The sequence below is a fragment of the Physeter macrocephalus genome, chromosome 15 (genome assembly GCF_002837175.3).
Source record: "Physeter macrocephalus isolate SW-GA chromosome 15, ASM283717v5, whole genome shotgun sequence".
NCBI classification, from domain to species: Eukaryota; Metazoa; Chordata; class Mammalia; order Artiodactyla; family Physeteridae; genus Physeter; species Physeter macrocephalus.
The window spans coordinates 2,984,148-2,997,105 of record NC_041228.1 but is presented as its reverse complement, the minus strand read 5'-3'; the positions used below and the strand labels follow the sequence as shown (position 1 = coordinate 2,997,105).

General features: G+C 48.4%; 1 protein-coding gene across 6 annotated transcripts in view; it reads right to left on the bottom strand.

Moving 5' to 3' along the window:
• The window catches only part of TRAPPC9 (trafficking protein particle complex subunit 9), a 532,255-nt gene that overhangs the window by 341,535 nt on the left and 177,762 nt on the right, over positions 1–12,958 (bottom strand). For all 6 annotated transcript variants that reach the window (XM_055091306.1, XM_055091308.1, XM_055091309.1 and 3 more), the window contains one exon: positions 7,836–7,960. In XM_055091306.1, coding sequence (XP_054947281.1) covers positions 7,836–7,960 — 125 coding nt within the window. The remainder of the gene's footprint in view (positions 1–7,835; positions 7,961–12,958) is intronic.

The window sequence follows — 12,958 nt, the reverse complement described above, 5'->3', positions numbered from 1 at the left end:
CCACGTTCCAAGCCTCTCTGGCCAGCACAGTCTCCAGCCTGGGCCGCCCACCTGCTTGCCATCCTTGAGCGTGTGAATGATCAATGAACAAATGGTCTAATACATTTTCTCCTCCAAGCTAATGAGAACCTTCACTCTGCTGCCCCGAGGCACCAAAAGGCTCAGGAAACCATTTTCCCCTAGTAACACAGCTTGATTAAGAAAATATGCTATTCCATGACATAGGATTTTTTGTTTTCAACTCGAATACATTTACTCTTAAGTTTTCTGAGCTGATTCTTCCAGTCAGTCCATTTATAAATACAATTATTAAAACGTAAAAGCATGTAAGAACTTCATGAACATCCTATGGTTCATTTACCGTAAAGGTTAAAGTAAAATAAAATATTTAACAGGACATAAGACATCATCTGAATGTTGTTGGGCTTCTGAAGAATCTCAAAACTAGACTTTACTCTGAGTGAGAAGAAACTTACTCCACTGCCCTGCTTTGCCTCACTGATGGAGAGAATCTCTTTAGAGAAAGGAGAATTCCTGTGGAAAGGGAATATTTGACCTAGCTATCTGGCATATCTGGGTCCAGAAAGCTTTCCCAAAGGCTGAGCACTGTGCCAGGAGGCAGGGACCAGGCCATGGCCATGAGGAGCTCACAGCTCTGGAGAACTCGGGGACATGAGCACAGGGCCACCACTGACAGCTTGGCAGACAAGGTAAGGTCAGAGCGTGGCCCCGGAGGAGGACTGGAGAACATGCCAGGAATCAAAGGAACTGAGAGAGAACCTCCAGTCAAAGTGAACAGCCAGCGCCAACGAAGAGTACAGTCAGAGGGCACACCTGGGGAGCCAGGGTGCGTGGCCCGGTGTGGCTGCCCCTCGGGAAGGCACACCTGTTTTTCACCTTTAAGTTCAAAGGGGGCTGTAGCAGTTTTGTGGGTGCACTTTGTCAGGTTGAGGAAGTTCCCTTCTATTTCTAAGTTTGCTGAGTTTTTATTAGAAATAGATACTGTACGTTGTCAGATGCTCTTTCTTCGTCTACTGAGATGCTTACATCATTTTCTCTTTTTAGTTTGTTGATATGAAGAATTACATTTGCTGGTTTTCTAATGTTAAACCAACCTTGCATTCCTCAGATAAACGCCACTCAGTCAATATTATGGTAAAAAAATTCCCTTAAAATTTTCCTATCTATGTTCAGGAGTCTTTGTTTTTGTTTTCATAATCTTTGTCTGGTTTTGGTATCGGGGTAATGCTGACCTCATAGAACGAATTAGCAGTATTCCTTCTTTCTCAAGTTTCCTGCAAGAAGAGCTTACATAAAATTTGTATTATTCTTCCCTTTATGTCTGGTAAGCTGCATGGGTGAGCTACCTGGGCCTGGATTTTCTCTATGGGATGGTTTTAACAAAAAATTCCGTTCCCTTAATGGATATAAGGCTATTCAGATTATCTACTTCCTTCTATGAGTAAGCTTTAATACTTTGAGTCTTTCAATGAATTTGTCGCCATTAAAAAGAATGAAATAATGCCATTTGCAGCAACACGGATGGACCTAGATATTATCATATTAAGCTCAGTAAATCAGAAAGAGAAAGACAAATACCATGATATCACTTACATGTGGAATCTAAAATATGACACAAATAAACATACCTACAAAACAAAAACAGACTCACAGATATAGAGAACAGACCTGTGGTTGCCAAGGGGATGAGGATGGGGAGAAAAGGACTGGGAGTATGGGATTAGCAGATGAAAGCCATTATATATAGGACGGCTGAACAAAGTTTTACTGTATAGCACAGGGAATTATAGTCAATATTCTGTGATAAACCATAATTGAAAAGAATATGAAAAAAGAATTATGTAAAACTGAGTCACTTTGCTGTACAGCAGAAATTAACACAACATTGTAAATCAACTATACTTCAATAAAAATTTTTTTAAAAAGGAATTTGTCCATTTCACCTCAGTTTTCAAATTTATTGGCATAAAGTTGTTCGTAATATATCCATTATGCATTTAATATGTGTAGAACCTGTAGTGATGCCACCTTTTTCATTCCTAATATTTTTAATTTATGTCTTTTCTCTATGATCCATCTGACTAGAAGAAGTTGGTAGACTTCACTGATTTTTCTCAAAGAATAAGCTTTTGGTTCGTCAATATCAGGTTTTTTTGTTTCCAGTTTCACTGATTTCTGTTCCGGTCTTTATTATTTCCTTTTCTACTCTAGGTTTAACTTCCACATTTTTTTCTACTTTCTTCAAGTTGAAGCTGAGGTTTACTGATTGAAGGCTATTCTTCTATTCCGACATAGGCATGAAGTATTATAAATTTCCCCAAACTACTGCTTTAGTGGCATCCCACAAATGAAATATTGTGCTTTCATTTTCACTCACTTCAAAATACTTTCTAATTTTTTATTTCTTCTTTGACCCATAAGTTAATTATAAGTGTCATTTTGTCTCCAAATGTCTGAGGGTTTTTCAAAGATTTTTGTTATTCGTTTCTAATTTAATTTTATTACTGTCAGAATATACTTTATAAAATGAGAATCCTTTTAAATTTGAGATTTGTTTTGTGGCCCTCTGTATCAGTCAGGGCTCTCCAGAGAGACAGAACCACAAACCAATAGGGCACGTGTGTTGGCAATATTTGTGTGTACACACGTACAAAGAGATTTATTTTAAGGAACTGGCCAGTGTGATTGTGGTGGCTGGCAAGTTTGAGATTCGTAGGGCAGGCTGATGGGCTGGAAACTCAGTCAGGAGCTGTGTCACAGCCTTGAGGCAGAATCCCTTCTCCATTTTTGGAGAAAGGGATTTTGGAAATTTCTCCCCCCAGAATTCTCAATTTTTGCTCAAAGGCCTTCAGCTGGTTGGATGAGGCCTACCCATATTATGAAGAATAACCTCTTAGCTGGTGGTAAATGTTCATCACATCTCCAAAATCACTTTACAGCAACACCTAAACTCATGTTTGACCAAACAACTGGGCACCACAGCCTAGCCCCGTTGACACACAAAATCTAACCATCACAGCCCCAATATGGTCTACTTTGGTAATTGTTCTATGCGCACCTGAAAAGAACGTGTACTCTGTACCTAACTGTTGTTGAGCAGTGTTCTACAAATGTTGATTAGGTCAAACTGATTGACAGAGAAGATCTGAACAATACTATCTCTACTCATTTCTGTCTACTTTTTCCAACAATTACTGAAGGGTACTGAACTCTCTCAGTTTATTTATGTCTTCTTGCCATTCTATCAGTTTTTGCTTCATGTTTCTTGAAGCTCTTATTAGATATATAAATATTTATGGCTTACATTTTCTTGAGGAATTGAGCCCTTTACCATTATGAAAAGAACTTTTTATCCTTGGTAATATTCTTCGCTCTGAAGTTTACTTTTCTCTGTTCTCCATAAGGTCACTCCAGATTTTTCATTAGTGTAAGCATGGTATACCTTCCTCCATCCATTTAGTTTCAACCTATTTTTGTCTTTATATTTAAAATTCATTACTTGGAGGTAGCTGGAGTTGGGTCTTGCTTTTTTTTTTTTTTATCCAATCTGACATTCTCTACCCGCAATTAGAGTATTTAGACTACTTACTTTCGATCTGATTACTGATACGGTTAAGTTTATCACCCACCATCTTGCTAGGTCTTCTATCTGTCCCATTTTCCTTTGTTTCCTTTGTCCTCCCTTTATTCCTTCTTTTGGACTAACTGAATATCATTTATGCTTCAACTTCTACCTCCTTCGTTGGCTTATTTGCTATAACTTTTTTTTTTTAATGGTTGTAGGGAACTTCCTTAATATGATAAAAGGGCAGGTATAAAAACTCTACAGCTACCATCACACTTAATGATGAAAGACTGAATGGTTTATCTCTACAATCATGAACAAGGCTAGTACAATAAAGCAGGGAAAGGAATAAGTTAGCCTGCTTGGAAAGGAAGAAGTAAATCCTTCTATTCACAGACAATCTGAACATCTACTTAGAAAAGTCTTGTTGGATTTAAGATTGACTACTTAATTTTGAAGACTCCTCTGAGTTTTTTCATATGTGCATGTATTAGTGGACACAGTCAGCATCTATTATTTTGACACAACAGGCACGCAGGAGAGGGAAGGCAACCCCGGCACGGCCACACGACAGGACGCAGGCAGCCATGCGGCACATCTGGGACAGGCAGGCAGGGTCCAGGCTGGGTGGGCAACACCGCCTGGACGAGACGAGGCCTGGCCTCTGCCTGCTCTGTAACCAGGGGACGCCTTCACCACAACCTTCAACTCATCCGTTCAGGCAACCCCCAGTTCTGTTCCTCCTCCCCAACTTGTGTATTGTTTTTAATAAAACACCTGCCCAAGTATTATTTCAATAGATCTTCACTAACAACCTGTGAGAAAGGACTTTCTCCCCAACTTGCAGGTGATCAAACTGGGGCTCGGGTGTTTTGAGTGAGTGGTTGGGGCCCCTGGATGGACTGTGTAGGTGTCAGAGCAGCAGGGAGACGGCAGGACATGCAGGGGCAGGAGTACCTACAGCCTCCGCTCCAACCCTCACCGTCCGGAAAGCGGCCGGCATGACCCTGGTTCCCACGGGAGGTGCCCGTGGACAGAGCTGTTATCCTGATGGCTGAGGCTGTTAGGCCTGTTCCCTGATGTTTTTAAAGACAAGGTGTTGTTGACAAGGGTGGGCACATACCGGCAAGCTCCCCAGAACCACATGTGCACAGAGCCCAAGGGCAGGCCCGGCTGCCCCGCCTCCCAGTGAACTTTGGTTTTGTTGGGATTTCCTAGTGCTTCTCGGCAGGCTACCAGCGGTTGTGATGCGTTTACAGAGCACTGCTGTCGATGGAGGGAAACTGGGGTGTATTCAGCAGCCGGACACGGCGGGGGCCTCGGCTGGATTTAGCTCTGGCTGTGGGGCAGGCCCTCCAGCCTCTCTGAGTGCTTTACGCTCCAGGCCCGAGTAGGACAGGGCTCCATGCAGCTCCCATCTTTCTGGGTAGTCTGGCCCTGGAGGCTGTAAACTGGATGCCTCCATCAGGCAAAGCTGCAGGGAGCCTCGAGCGGAACACGGCACAGCCAACAGGCGAGAGGCCTCCCGTCCGTCCGTGCGTCCCCATTTCTGCAGCCCCAGCCCAGGACGGGTGGTCCCCGAGCTAAGCCCCTCCCGGGCAGGCTCTCAATGCAGCCCTGCCACGTTCCAGGCACGCGGCCACGTTTCGTGCACACGGTATTAACTCAGAAGGCAGGGCCGAGCCTTGCTGTCCCTGGGGAGCTGGCTCAGCAGCGCCAAGGAACTGGTCGAGAGACTCCAGGTCGGCCACCCAGTGCCCAGCCTAACCGGGGCTGCTCCCCCGTAACAGCCAGCAGGGCTCACTCACCAAGTCTCATTTCTCTCTCAAAATACAGGAATCAAGTCCCAGTCCATTACCAGCTCTTGATCTCATCAGCTTTGTTTCTCCTCCCTCCCCAGCTCTTCTATTATTTAAGCCTCCCAACAACCCCATGAAGGGAGCATGATTACTCCATTTTACGGACGGAGAAACTGAGGGTCAGAGAGTCTAACTTACAGGAATATTATGTCTAATGTGCACCCACTTCACACAATCTGTTTTCAATCCTAGAAGATTCTTCAGGGTGTGCGGAAAAGCCGGGAATAAATGCGGACAGACATGCCGCGAACCGAACGGGGGAAGGAATCTTTCTGGAAAATCCGAAGAAACACATGTTATCTTTTCCCACTTCTTGAGGGGCTCCCCAGAAGCCACTTTCACTGAATTACTTGTTTCCATGACTACACCATTCCTCAGCGAGATTTACAGGTTTAGCACGTTCCCAATTAAAGCCGTTCCTGCTCTGGGGAGAAGGCTGATGTAACAGGCTCGGCAGTGCCAGGAGGCTCCCACATGACAGCACCAGAAGCACAGGAGCCGCTCACAGACGCCACTCCCGCGTCGAACCTCACAAGTTCAACTGAACCACGAGGACGCATCTGGATGACCAGTGAGAGTCGCGACATTTCACAGGTTTGGACTCACTGCACCCTTCGCCAACAGACCTCAGACAAACCGGGTGACTCCCTCTCGGCACAAAGGCTCCCACGAGGTCAGCACATCCACCCAACAGCATTCCTGACAGCTCTAAAAGGAGACTGGTGTGTGTGGATGCAGATAAAAGAGAATCGTGGGCTTCCCTGGTGGCACAGTGGTAAAGAATCCACCTGTCGACGCATGGGACACGGGCTCAAGCCCTGGTCCAGGAAGATCCCACATGCCACGGAGCAACTAAGCCCATGTGCCACAACTACTGAGCCTGCGCTCTAGAGCCCGTGAGCCACAACTACTGAGCCCACGTGCCTAGAGCCCGTGCTCCGCAACAAGAGAAGCCACCGCAGTGAGAAGCCCGCACACCGCAACAAAGAGTAGCCCCCGCTCACCGCAACTAGAGAAAGCCCGCGCGCAGCAACGAAGACCCAACGCAGCCAAAAGTAAATAAATAAAATAAATAAATAAAAAGAAAATCGTGCCACGGCTGTCATCAACAGCAGACCGAGAGGGGGAGGCCACAAGGCCAACTGCAGAGGCAAAGGTAACGATGCTGAGGGGCCTGACCCGGGAGGAGGAACACCTGAGACGGCAGGGAAGTGACATCCGGGGCCTGGGAGGAAGTCCCTTTCCCAGCTCCTCCTCCATGGCTCCCTGCCAACAATCCACCCCAACAGCATCTCTGCTTGCAGAACCTCTGTGCCTTTGCTCTCTCTGGCGGGACTCTTCTTCCACATCCCAGGGCCCTCGGCCAACACTACAGCCCTCAAGCTTCTGTATCTGAGTGACGGAGACTCCCAGCTACGCCACCTTCCTCTTTCCTGGAGGGCCCTAAACGGAGAAGACTCTCCCCCGAAACCCAGCTCCTTAGCACTTCAACCCACCGACGCGACCTCCATCAACCCCGGGTGGCGCGTTCCCTCCGCCACGGCCTCAGGGCAGACGGCGCCCGGGCCCTCCCACCGTCATCTTGTTTTCGTCAAGCACAGCCCCGATGGCTCACGATCTGCGGTCCCACCGACTCACAGCCACTTTGGCCAAGCTCTTCTGACGGGTCTAATCAGTCAGTGACCCTGCCAAACGCCAAGGATGGAAGCAGTGCCCCAAAAGGCTGGGCCCGAACACACGCCTATGGAAGTCATTTCTGGCGACTCTGCTGCCTGCTCCCCAGTCACAGCTGCCGAGACCTCTCGTCCCCCTCGCTCTACACACGCTCCCTGGGCAGGCGCGTCCCAGCCGAGCTTTCCAGGCGCTGACGAGTCGCTGGCGACCGGGCGCTCTGAGGAGGCAGCTCCCTGCTGCTCAGGCCCCAGGCCCGGGCACCCGCGCACCAACACTCACTCGTTACTCGCATATTCGTTCTGGCTGCCTTGGCGCTCATAAGCCAGCAAGTGGAAGGAGTCGCCTCAGGGTTAAGAAAAGGTTACGGGATAAACATCTGAACTGAGAATAATGATGCAATAGGTAAATTTTTTAAATGAACAAGAAAAAAGCAGGCGATGTTCTACTTTCATCAGTACGACCCACAGATTCCCCAAACTTCAGGAAATTAAGAGTCCACCACCACACGAGGGACTCAAGCTTCAGTGTAACTGCTTCCCGAACCTCACACAGAAGGAGAAATACCGAGAAGCCAGCTTTCCACAAACACCGATCTGTTATCAAATACACGCTTCCTTTCCTTTCTGAAAAATACTCAGAACTTTGCCTCCGAAAGGCTCGGCAGAAACCCAGAGCGCCAAGCCCCTTGGCGGGCTGCCCCGTGGGGGCCGACTCACCTTCGCGTGACCCCGGTCCCCAGGCCGGCTGCCCTCAGCTGGGTTCACGGGCTTGCTCTCCACCCGGGGCCTCACGACCTGGCGGAAGGGGCTGCACAGCGGAAAGCCACTCACACTGATGCCGTCTGAAAGATGAGAATAAAATTGTAAGTGAGAAGCTAACCGGATTTTTTTTAACGGAGGAGACTTTATTCAGAACTCACTAACATCTGCAGTAGTGCTCCCGTTTTGCGCTCACTACTCTGCCTCGCGCTACTACCACCGCCCGGCGAATCTCCCGTGAACGTAGAGTCACGCCTACCACAGAACAAAGCTGAGGACGTACCACTTCTGAAAAACATCAGGTGCCCACCATCTGTCAGGAGGCACAGCCGCAGCGCCACGTCACCTGCGCCAGCCCTCAGCTGCCTGTGCTCAGACAGCGCCAAGCCGCCTTTACCTTCCAGCCTTTGTACGAGCTGCTCCCTCAGCCTCCGTTCACGCGGTGGCTTCCCCGCGCCGCCTGACCTTAGTCTAAAAGCCCATTCCTCTTCCAATTTCAGGAGGCCACTACTGTGTCACAGGACCATATGTAAACCTCTGTAGAGCACTCACTGCCACCTGTTCTTTTTTCTTACTTGGTGATCTTACCTGTCAGTCTAATCCAGGACTCCTCCTTAAGTCCTTTATCTCACACCCCACATCCAATCCAAAAGGAACTATCGTTAGCTCTCAGAGTATTTCCAGAAATGGCTTTCAAGGCCACCGGCTTGGTCTGGTCGCCATCAGCCCCTCCAGAACTAAGAACAAGGCCTCCTGGCTGCCGCTCCACGCCACTCTGGCTCGTTTCCATCCACAGAAATGTAAATCAGGTCACGCCCCTCCCAGGGGCGTAACGCCTCCTGTTACTCAAGGGCCCTTTGCACAGCACAATGACTGCATGAGGTTGAAGAAAAATGCATTTTCAGACCGTAAAAACTGCTGACAACAGTGTAAGTAAGTATCTTCTGCATCCCAAAAGAAACGGACTCAATTATCAACTAGAACCACTCCTAAATTAGATGGAGGTGCCCACCAATTATGAAGAAACATTTGTTAGGAACATCGCCATGAAAAGTTAATTTTATTTATTTATTTGTTTATTTCTTTCTTTATTTTTGGCTGCGTTGGGTCTTCGCTGCTGCTCCCGGGCTCTCTCTAGTTGCGGCGAGCGGGGGCTACTCTTCGTTGCGGGGCGCAGGCTTCTCACTGCGGTGGCATCTCTTGTTGCGGAGCACGGGTTCTAGGCGTACGTGCTTCAGAAGTTGTGGCGCACGGGCTTAGTTGCTCCGCGGCATGTGGGATCTTCCCGGACCGGGGCTCGAACCCGTTATCTCCTGCATTGGCAGGCAGATTCTTATCTACTGCACCACCAGGGAAGTGCCAAAAGTTAATTTTTAAATGACGTGCATTAAGCAGAGAAAATGCAAACCCAAAATACAATTCCAGATGGTGGCTAGAGGACAGTTTATGCATCCCTCAGTATCCCAACAGAAAGCCAACCGAGCAGCAGAGAGCAACACCAAAACTCAGTTACAAGTAAAGCAGGTGCCAGCGCGTCATCGAACAGGCAAGCAGGTGAGTGCAGACCCCAACAGCCCCACGAGCAGCTCACGCTGAATAGTTACCAGACGCACTTCAGGAGTTCCTACTTCTGGTAACAGCAGGTAGACAATTCAGACCAACCCAGCCACTGAGAACAACTCGAGAACGCAGACAAGGCACTGGAGGGCTCACAAGGCACGGAAGAACTCCAGGACCACGCTCCGGCAGGAGGAGGACATAGAGGGACACAGGCCTGGCACTGAACTTCCCCAGAGGTGCCTGCAGCTCCCTGAAGAACTGACCAAGAGGCTGGGAATCTGAGCAGAGCCTTTCACACTCAGGTGGGAAAACAGTGCCATTCTGTGCCATCCTCGAGGCTTTGGGTGGGACCCGAATGGACGACACACTAAGTGAAGGATAGACTGGAAATAGAGCAGCTGCCCAGGGACCGGCGCCCAACTGTGAATCAGGTCAGTACCTGCAACCGGATTCAGGCAATTCTCCTGCCAAAACACATTCCCTGTCGCCCCTACTCTGTCCTATGTCTTCTCACCTTTGTGCACCTCTGACAACCACCTTTGTGGATCCTAATATCCCTAATGGTGATATCCTAATGGTGATATCCCAATATCACCATGCAGCCGCCCTGCCTGGAAATACTCCTTCCTCCGAGTCCGGGCACCTCGTCTACACCAAGACCCGCGCTCACTACAGCTGGCCCCGTATCCAGGAAGACAGGCTGCGAGGCAGGGCCGCGGTGGGGACTCAGACGGGTCAGGGCATATGAAGTGTCTGTCACAAGACCTGGTACCTGGCAAACATTCGGCAAAAACAGCTATTCTTATTATAGCAACCCATATGCATGTCCCAGATCCCTTACATGACTATAAACTCATTAAGGGCAGAATTCTTATCAATGTTACTCGCATACAGCCCCCACGGTAGCTGGCACAGGCTCCAGCAAATCATAAACCCACAGTAAACGTTAAGTAAATGAATAAATCACAGGGTCAAATTTGGTAGTTTACACACCATGGTCAACGAAAATTCCATCATCCCAAAGTCACATTCAATAATCAACTCAATTCATGGTTAAGTGAAATTTCATCATGTGTCTCTGTGCAAAGAGCCATTTGCAAAAGTCAGTCCAAAGCTGTGAGATTTGAATGGGTTTTTCTCTCCCTTTTCTCATTCTGGCAGCATCATGGGCATAATCTGTAAAACCTCTCCACGACACCACAGTACCTGCTGTGAGGGAACCAGTATTATGAACACAGACATCTGCAAAACACAAACTCCACACTCTTCAGCTAGAAACTAGGTCACGTGGAGCCTGTAAGTGAGCCCCAAGGTCGCCCCTGCTGAGTTAAGGCAGGTGCCCAACGGATTTTAAATGCCTGGAGTAGAGCGTACTTCACTCTTCCCTAGAGAAAGTTTCCATCATTCGCATATTACGCAAATGCTGCTAGCTCCCAAAGGCCTGAGGTCCTTTTCTGCCTTGGCAATACTGATCCTGTTTTACACTTGTAACCGTGCTCAAGGCCTCCTTCCTGCAGGGGTCCAGAGGCTCCAGGCTGTAGTGGGAAATGCCCTGAGCAGCGGCCCGGTCTGTCCTCCTCCCTTGAGGAACAGCTCCTGCCCCACCCCAGCTTGTTCTGGCGGGATCAGGGGTGGCTCTAATCCAGCCGTGGTGAGAGACGGACACGTCCCATCAACAGGGGTTGATCCACAGGATGAACATGAGACCCCAGAAGGGTCTTGCCGCGTCCTTCTGCGATTTGATCTATGAAGGGCGGAGCAGGTGGGGGTGGGGGGTCTTCCTTTGAATTCGTATGTTCTCAGGATACAGGTTTGGGCCTTCCTGCAGCCATCCTCCCATCACACTGCAAGAGTGAGCGAGTCGCACAAGGCTGTGACCTCAGTTTTCTTGGCTCTAAAATGGGGACCAGCTCAAGGGAATCAGTGAAAAGTACAAATCTGCAACGTCTTGGAACTGGAGGGATCTAGGATGTGGGCACTTTAGCCAAAAAGGCTAAAAATCACATCTGAAAATTTGCCTCCTTTTCTGACAACGACTTCAAAGTCTCAAAGAAACCTCAGAAACCTGTCATCTTCAAGCTCAGGAAAAAAAAATATACTAAAACAGCTACTCTCCTGCTTCTTTATAGATTAAAGAATTCTGCCCCCTAATCCAATTGAGAATGGAAAAGACAAGCTATGTATAAATTATAAATGGGGACAGAAGATCAGCAGCTCTGTCCCCATGGGAGACAGAGGGATGGGAGGGAGAAGCCAGCCTTGGGAAGGCCGGAAGAGGAGCACTGCAGCCACATAAGGACAGGGCTGGAGAGGAGGAGGCCGCCGCACAGGGTGGCGAGAGGCTGGACGGAGCCAATAGAGCGAGCGAGGAAGGGGCCGCTCCCAGCTGGGCGGGTGGAGGGCAGCAAATTCTGTTCCACCATTTCGGCCAATTTTCCTGCCAACACAGGCTACCACAAATAGAACAGAGAACAGATGGAGATGACAAGTAATAGGAAGACAAGACCAAAAAAGTTACAAACAGACGAAGGCAGCGTCGTAGGAAGACCGCAGAGCTGAGTGGATTCAGGAGGACAGAGGGTATTTAAGAATGGGACGAGCCTGGTAGATCATCATGAATCAAAGTGAGCCTTTAGAGAGACTTTCACAGTTGCTGTTTATAGAGCTCGATTTTTCTATTAAGAGTATCTCTGTGGGCAATTCAGAAATACAATTTTATACGCTAAAATAGTACGTGTCTCTCGAAGTCAGCTTTATCACAGCCACGGTGACAACTGGTAGAAATGACAGCTGAAAGTGGGGTGTGTGTGGTGGGAAGCAAAAGCACAGTCGCGATAAAAATACCGCAACTCAGAAGGGCTGGAGGCTGTGTGCTTACTGCGTGCTCGGCACGGCACTGGGCACTTAGGACACGTCAGATAACTGCTCTTCGCGCCCTGCCAGGTGGGCATGACTTTCTCAGTTCTATAGAGGAGGAAGCTGAGATCCCGAGAAGGTAAGTAACTCAGTAGTTCATCAGAGGCGCAGCCAGAACTAGAAGTCAGGACTGTCGGATTTGTGATGACCCAGCAAAACTGGCACAAACAACACGCTTCAGCCCTAACGTGAGCTTACGAAACCTCCCCAGCCAGGCTGCTCTGCGGTGCACCATCCCACAAAACCTACCACGAGGCCCCTCTCAATGGCTTAGCATCCGCCTCCGGTGAGGGGGCCACTCCAGAAATGTGTCCATTTTTGCTCACTTTCAAAAGAGACACAAATGCTGAAGGCTGCATACGCACCTTTCTCACTGGTGACAGGTATATGAAATAAACCAAACTGGAATAAAATACATTTACAAAGGCCAAAGGAGACAACCATCTCCCAGTGGGAGTTTGTCAGGGTATGCTGTTCCAGGTAGAATATATTTTGAAGATGCTTTTTCAATTATTCATAAAGTCCGTGGGTGCCAAAGAGCCCATCTGGTTATCATAACATATCCTCAAGAAAACCAAAGAAGTAGAAGCATTTGGCTCAGAAAT